The 7,876-nt window shown below is 56.5% G+C and overlaps 1 protein-coding gene across 1 annotated transcript; it reads right to left on the bottom strand.

The window, feature by feature from the left end:
- Positions 1-220: 220 nt before the first annotated feature.
- Positions 221-4,188, bottom strand: IZUMO3 (IZUMO family member 3). The gene is made up of 7 exons (XM_025207746.1): positions 3,656-4,188; positions 3,467-3,541; positions 2,381-2,470; positions 2,036-2,053; positions 1,792-1,872; positions 882-972; positions 221-555 (listed from the first exon to the last, which is right to left on the bottom strand). The coding sequence occupies exons 1-7, from the start codon at positions 3,873-3,875 to the stop codon at positions 507-509; spliced, it is 624 nt and encodes a 207-aa protein (XP_025063531.1). The 5' UTR covers positions 3,876-4,188; the 3' UTR covers positions 221-506.
- Between the last annotated feature and the right edge of the window lie 3,688 nt (positions 4,189-7,876).

The raw sequence follows: 7,876 nt of genomic DNA on the forward strand, positions 1-7,876 counted from the left end.
GTGTAGCTTTCCTTAACATAGAGAGCTACCCCCCCGCCCCTTTTCTCTACACGATCCCTCCTGTACAGGGTATAGCCATCTATCCCCGTGGTCCAGTCATGGGTGGAGTCCCACCAGGTCTCCGTTATCCCTATGACATCGTAATTGTTTGCACTGAGCAAGAGTATGAGCTCCTCCTGCTTATTCCCCAAGCTCCTGGCATTAGTGTACAGGCAGGCAAGTGCCCCCTGGGGGGCTCCTTCCTTGCACACAGATTTTACCAGGGCTGGGGCAGGGGTGGAGCAGCATAGTCCAGCTCCCAGCCCATCTGCACCAAACTCCTCTTCTTCCCAATAAGGACCACTCTGTGTCTACAAACTGCACCTGTTCTTTATGTCCACAACACTGAGGCTGGGGGGAGGTGGGGAGGGCTGGGCCCCTGCCCACCTCTGCTTCCGGGTCTGATGCCGACTGATGCTGACAGTCCCTGGATCCCTGACCCACAACAGCTCCAGCCTTCAGGCCCGCTAGGCCTGTTTCCGCGTACGCCGGCGGAGCCGCCAGCACACACAGTACCTGGGAGAAAAGAAGTCAGCACCTGCCCTGCCTTCAGATGCCTGGGTCCTACCCAGTACAGGGAGGCGAGTGAGGTCTTATGGATTAGTGAAGGGGGTAGCTGAAAGCCCGAACTCCTGGGTTCTCTCCTGGTCTGGCAGGGGAGTGGGGCCTGGTGTGGAGGGCAGCGTATCTGTGTGTCCAAGTGCAGGGGAGGGGCCACCCTCCTCTCAGGAATGGTGCTGAGGCCAGTGGAGTTCAGGGCACCAGCCCAGCCAGACTCTTGTGAGGCGTCTAAAGGGGCTCTTTCGGATGTGGAGGGGGGGCACATGGGGAGGGTGACTCACAGCAGGGTGCCTGACCCCAGAAGCACGCATTCGCACACCAGGAAGAGGTACAGAATGATTTCCTTCTGTTCGACCTCCCTCTTGTCCTCCTCTGCAGAGAACAGTGCTGAACCAGAGTCCCACAGTGCAGGACCCACCCACACCCAGAGCCAGCTGCATCTTAATACCAGGCAGCTGAGATAAGCCATCCCCAACAACCCCACCCCAGAGGTGGCTACATCTCTGTGTTAAGCAGGGTGTTTCTGGATAATCAACTCCCAGTGTGAGCATCCCAGAGGCACTCATATCTTCATAGTTTCATAGTTGTTAGGGGCTGGAAGGGACCTTACAGATCATTGGCGATGTGTAGGGGTTGCACATGAGTGCAAGTGCACCCCCTGAAATTGGCTGTGCACCCCCTGGAAGTGCCAGCTGCGAAATCAGAAGTGCTGGCAGAAGTGCATTTTAAGTTTCACCGCTGGTGGTTCTGGGCTTGGCAATCAGCTGCTGGGGGATCCCCCCCCCCATACCCCCCGTCGGCATTCTGGTGAACCCCCAGACTCGGGAGGCACCAGTCGCCCATGTTACAGATCATCAGGTCCAGCCCCCCTGCACCTGGGCAGGAAAGACTGCTAGGATGAAAAGACCCCAGCAAGATGGGTGTCAAGACGTTTTTTGAAGATTGCTAGGGTGGATGACCGTATCACCTCTGGGGGGAAACTGTTCCAAACCCTCAGCACTTGGTTTGTAAAGTTTTTCCTTCTGTCTAGCCTGAAGCAATCTTCAGTCAGTTTGTGCCCATTATTTCTTGTCCTCCCCTGGGGAGCCTTGGTGAATCTTAATGCCAAAAAAGAGGTCCCTGTGTAAACAGCTTCTGCCATGCCTCACCCCACAGGCTGCCACATAGCTCTGCCCCCATCCCTGTGGGTACCTCCACACAGCTCCCCACTGAAGCACTGGGCGTTGATGCGCAGACACGTCCAGCAGTCCAGGACTGGCCCTTCGGTCATAGCTGGGATAGTAATGGGGCCCAGGTCAGAAACAGACAACACCTGGTACTGGACCTGATCTGGCCCCATGGTGGGGCACTGCCTCATTCAGGATGTGGGGAAGGGGCAGGGGCCTGACCCCTGAGTTGGGGTCCCTAGGCCGGGATGGGGAGGATTCTCACTCACTGCAATCCTCTGAGCAGGCTGGAAAGAAGCAAAGACAGAGATACCATCAGTGCCCCCAGCCTTCTCCAGCCCCCACAGCACTTGTAGCCCTTCTTCCCACAGCCTCCCAGCCTTCCTAGGGAGCTCCTGGAAGCGGAAGATCAGTGGGTGCTGACTCATGGGCCTCTCTCCCCAGAATAGGACAGCTGCCATGGGAGGAGGATGCAGCTAAACCTCTGCCCAGAGATGGGGTAGCTCCCCGCAGAGAGAAGAGGGCCCTGGCCTTTCCCTGGGTCGCTGTCACCAAGGGCGGGGGGGGGCAGGGGAGGGGGTTGTAGACTCTCTCAAGAGGGTCCAGCATATTACCAAGGTTGGCAAATCTCTCAAGGGCACCATGCAGGCTGGACAGGAGCGAATCACGCTGCTGGGCCAGAGCCAGCTGCAGCAAGTTCACCCCTGTGGGAAGGATAGACAGAAAGACTGGGCGGGGGGCAGGGACAGATCAAAAAGGGGTGCAGTGGCAGTCATACCCCCTTTCAGAGCACACCATGGGAGCAGCAGCTGGTGACTTTTTTAAGTCCCCGAATCAGGTAAGAATTCCAGCCCCACCACCTTCCCCTCCATGCTTAGCAGCACATTCTGTCCCCTGTCTTTCCCCCTCCCCCACCCACTTTTGCCACTGCGTCTACTGTGTTCAGCTGTCACAGGCAGGGAACAGCTCCAGAGCTGCTCCTGCCCCACTCCAGCTGGGTTGCAGGTGGGCCAGACTCAGTCAGGGACAGCAGCAGCCATGGGAGAGTTCCTCTTCTCTGCCCTGTTTCCCTGGGACTTCTCTGCCAGTCTGGAAACAGGCTCAGGGTGGGAGAACCTGCCTGCCTGCCACTACCACTGTCCCCAACTGAGCCTGGCACTGCTGAGCATGGAGGGGAAGAGAGATGGTGCTAAGAGCCAGGGAAGAGATTTTTACCTGATTCAGGGACTTAAAAATGTTCCTGGCTGCTTCTCCTGTGGTAAGATCTGGCCATCCCAAGGTAGGGAGAAGAAGCTGGAAGTAGGGATGCAACCACCCCTGCAGCACCAGTTGCTGCTCAGGCCTCTGCCCCCCTCCCCTCCCCAGCTTTTACCCATGGGTAGAGAGACAGACAGGTTGGGATAGGGGCAGTCAGTTCCATATGGTTGCAAGGGGGTAGGGCCCACAGCCCTGTACAGAGCCCAGGCTGAACCCGGATGCTGGCAGAGGTGGGGGTGGGGAAGTGGACAGAACAGCCACCCCACCCCACCCCCAACATGAGGGGTCCTCCTTGACAGTCTGCCCCCAGCACCCCCATGCACCTACCTCACCTGCCCGCCCCTCTACAGAAACTCCCCAGCAAGCCCACCCACTCCCCAGCAAGCCCACCCACCCCAGCCAGGCTCCAATGCTTCCAAGTCCTATCCGACCCTCCGCCTCACCTTTCCAGGGCTCTTCCTTGACACCTTTCAGCCATGTGGTCAAAGCAGACTTCAGAGACTGAACCCCTCGGACATCTGCAACAGAGACCAGAGTTAAAAGGCAGCCCCTAGCCCAGCTGATGCCCCTCGCTTATGCCCCACAGATCCCAGCCCAGCCTGGTATCTGGCCATTGCCAAGGCAGAGCCCACCCAGCACACGGTGCTGCTTCTCGTGGAGGTGGAGGGTGTAGAGCTGAGTGAAAGCCTCAATGTGGTGCCGGATCAGGGTGTCCCGCTGCGGTACCGTGGGTGGCACCACCTCCCCCAACAGCGCCTCCAAGGCCTCCAGGAAGCGTCGGTCACAGTGGAGGCAGCTCCCTGCCTCTTGGAGGCAAAGGACAATCAGGAGCAGCAGCAGGGCACAGGGCATCCCCACAGCCACACCTTCCCATGGGATTGCTGAGCATCTGTGACCTCAGTGATGTCACAAAGATGGGGTACATCTTATCTGGGGTCAGGAGGATGTGATGTCAAAGATGTCAGAGGCAGAGGAGCCATGTTTAGAAAGGAGTGGCTTCAGCACAGGAAGTGAAGTCAAAGGCTGAAGGTGAGGGTTGGAATGACTGGGATGAAGACGGTAAGTGATGTCACAAGCAGAAGAGGGCTAAAGAAGAACTGGAAATGATGGCAGAGCATACTGATATCACAAGCAGAGAAGCAGCCCCCTACATGAGCAGGAAAGACATCCGGGGTCAGACGACCCCAGCCAGGTGACCATCCAGTCTTCTCTTGAAGACCTCTAGGGTAGATGACTGCACCACCTCAGGGGGGAACTTGTTCCATAGTCTGGACACCCTAGTTGTGAAGAAGTTTTTCCTAATGTTCAGCCTGAAACTATCTTCCAGGAATTTGTGGCTGTTGTTCCTAATTTTCCCCCAGGGCACCCTGGTGAACAGTTGTTCACCAAGCCCCTGATGTACACCTCTGATATATCAGTAAGCTGCTATCAGGTCCCCTCTCAGCCTTCTTTTCTTTAGGCTGAAGAGTCTGAGATCCCTCAGCCTCTCCACATATGGCTTGCCATGCAAGTCCCTGATCATGTGGGTGGTCCTTCTCTGGACCCTCTCGAGCTTTAGCACGTCCTTCTTGAAGTGCAGCACCCAGAACTGGACACAATACTCCAGCTGCGGCTGCACCAATGTTGAGTAAAGTGGGAGAATCACTTCTTTGGATTTACTGGAGATGCATCGATTGATGCATGCCAGAGTTTTATTGGCCCTAATGGCTACTGTGTCGCACTGCCAGCTCATATTCATGCTGGGGTCTATCGTTACCCCCAGATCCCTTTCATTTATAGTGCTGGTCAGGTTAGTGATGCCCAGCTGTAGGTGTGCCGGGGGTTCTTCTTTCCCAGATGCAGCACTTTGCATTTCTCTATATTGAACCTCATCTGGTTCTGCTCTGCCCAACATGCCAGCCTGTCTAGGTCTGCTTGTATCTGCAGCCTATCCATGGGTGTGTCTGCACAACCCCATATCTTGGTGTTGTCTGCAAACTTGGCCAGTGGGTTTTTCACCCCCTCATCCAGGTTGTTGATGAAGATATTGAACAGCACTGGGCCAGTACTGACCCCTGGGGTACGCTGCTGCCCACATCTCACCAGGATGACACCGATCCATTCATTTGGACTCTCTGTATCCTACCCTGCAACCAGTTTCGCACCCACTCAACGGTCCCAGTTTTCTGATCAGTACCTCGTGGGATACCAGGTCAAAGGCTTTCTGGAAGTCGAGGTATATGATGTCAACCACTTTTCTCTCATCCAGGTGACGAGTCACCTGATCATAGAAAGAAATGAGGTTGGTCAGACAAGACCTGCCCACAACAAAGCCATGCTGACTGTCATTCAGTATCATGTCTTCTGCAAGTTCGTCACATATAGCCTCCTTAAAGCAGAAAAAAATGATGTCAAGGAGGGACTGGACAGGAAGACAACAGGCCTATTGGCCATGGGACCTAGGCCCATCAGCAACTACAAATTTTCCTCAGTGGCTAAAGGATGGCCATTAAATTTGCAGAAACTAATTCACAGGGCAAATCATGATGAAACAGGATACAAGAAGGGGAGTGGGGGTCAAAAGTGAATACCTAGGTGCCAAGCAGAGAACTCTGGCTGGTTCCCACTGCCCCTCAAACATATCTAAAGAGGCTGTGGATGCCATCTTGTGAAACTCTGGTCAGAGATGGGCAAAGAAGACAGCCCACAATTGCTTGGGTTCCCTCTGGCTGGCACGTCCTTCCTCATCTGCGAGATGGAGAGCTTGGCCAGAGGCAGGAAGAGGTTGACCAGACAGTCCCAGGACTTTCTAGGGTTACGGATGTGTGTAGGTACAAGGTGCGGGGGCAAGCACAGCCAGAACTGCAAAATGAGGCTCTTGAGCTCAAAAGCAGAATAAGACATGATGCCAGCTATAGGACAGCAACAGAGAACTGAGGAACACCAGGAAGTGATGTCTAAAATCAACAATGGATATAGGAGTTAGAGGAAGAACAGGAAGTGAGCTCACAAAAGACTAGAAACGAGGTTCACAGGGGTTTCTAGCAGGATGCTAGTGGAGGTGGTGCTGGTGCTGGTCCTGCTGGCCCCAGGCACTACCCCCTGCTTCGGCTGCTGGCCAGACACCCCCCTCTACTTTGACTATGATGTGCGGCTCCTGTTGGGGGACAGCCTACTGGAGGGCACCACACGACTGGACAAGAAGTTGCATGAACTCTTCCTGGACAGAGAGAACCCTGGCATCAAAGTCATGGGTGAGGAATCAGGGGTTAGACAAAAAAAACCTTCTTTAAGGCTTTTTCTCCCTGCCTCACCAGGCTCCCCTGAGCCCCTTACCCCACTCCTCACCCTACAAGTGTCCTCTGCTGAGACAGTTACCTGTGAAGGGTGGGGGACCCAAGGCCATTTTCAGGCTGAATAGCTGGACAGGGCAGGAGCAGGGTCTCCCTTGTGTCTGGCTGCATTTCTCTCCACCTCTCTCCTTCCATGCAGAGCAAGAGCGCATGGAGCGAGAAGCAGGGAAGCTTTTTTATCACCTCGACCGGATCTTCACACGATACCGCCATGGTGCGTGCCACAAGCAGGGGCTGGGGGTAGTCCTGCAGGAGGCACTAGCCGGTGTCCTCCTCCATGGGGAGCCTCTTGTCCGGAAGGATGACACAGATGAGCCATTTCAGTGGCTTCAGCACCCTTTAAGCTGCCCATTCAACCCTTCATGGTAGAATGGCATCCCTCTGTCAGAGCTTGTGCAAATGGACAGTGCAGGCCCCTGCGCTGGCATGGGCTCTCACAGCTGTGGCACCCCTCTACTGCCACTGCCAACATGGGGGGGACTGGGAGGAAATTTGGGGTCTGACAGAAAATCTGCGTGGGGACACAGGCCAAGAGCCAAAGGGTCCTGGTGCAGCTGGAGCCAGGGCTGTGCCCTATGCTCTGGCCAGCCCTACATGGGAGAGCAGAGATGCTGCCCCACAGTGGTGCCACCACAGACCGCCTAGGGGAAGGCAGAGGCAAGGAGGGCTGCACATCCCAATGCCATGTGAGGCAAGTCCAGTGGTGCCCACTCAAGGAGATCCATGCCACCCCAGGCTCACTGCAACAATGACCAGGCCAGAGTGGCAGAAGGGCATCACAGCAGATGTGAGAGAGCACAACCAGCCCCCACAGCCCTGGGGGCTACTTGGAGCTGGTTGAGGGCAGCAAATCCCATCCCCAGACTGGACAGCCAGACTTGTCGAAAGGGCTCCTTTATCCCAGAGTGGGTACAGCACCCAGGCCCCTGCAATTAGGTAGAGGAACTAAGTACACATGCCCACACAGAGCAGTGAGGGAGGGGAAGGCAGCCCTCACCCAGCTGTGCCCACAGATCCAGAGCGGCTGCTGAAGGAGGCAGAGCTGGAGAGGCACAATTTCACCCTGCGCCTGAAAGCTGCCGCTGCTGCCGTCCTGCAGCAAGGTACTGAGCCCAGCCCCTCCATCCTGCCCTGGGGACCTGAGTGGCTAAGCCTTATCCCCATCTCCACCCCTGCCACCTCAACCCCTGGGACCACCACCCTGACTGCTGGGCCCTGCTGCCCGTGTCCACCCCCAGACCCTGACACTAACCCCGGGGGACCGTGATTCTGAGCCCTGAGCGACAACCACCCCCAGGGACCCCCGTACTGACACCGCCCCAGGCCCCCAGCTGTGGTGGCTGGAGCCGGGACCGGGGGCCAGGACGCCTGGGGTCCTTGTGGCCCCCAGCACAGGTCGGGCCTCTTCAGGGCTGCTGACCCGTGCTGCCCGTGTGTCTGTCCGTCTCCCCGGCAGTTTGCGGATCATCCTGCAGTGAGTCCGGCCGGCCTTTCGAGGCGCCCATCCCCACCAGCCCATCC

The sequence above is a fragment of the Alligator sinensis genome, unplaced genomic scaffold (genome assembly GCF_000455745.1).
Source record: "Alligator sinensis unplaced genomic scaffold, ASM45574v1 scaffold709_1, whole genome shotgun sequence".
NCBI lineage: Eukaryota > Metazoa > Chordata > Crocodylia > Alligatoridae > Alligator > Alligator sinensis.

What these genes read in the sequence shown, in the direction of transcription:
- IZUMO3 (XM_025207746.1), bottom strand. Translation starts at nt 3,875, where the DNA reads ATGCCCTGTGCCCTGCTGCTGCTCCTGATTGTCCTTTGCCTCCAAGAG. An exon ending in CAAGGAAGAGCCCTGGAAAG is followed by an intron (nt 2,471 to 3,466) that starts GTGAGGCGGAGG and finishes TCCTTCCCACAG; the next exon opens with GGGTGAACTTGCTGCAGCTG. An exon ending in CAGTGGGGAGCTGTGTGGAG is followed by an intron (nt 973 to 1,791) that starts GTACCCACAGGG and finishes TGTTCTCTGCAG; the next exon opens with AGGAGGACAAGAGGGAGGTC.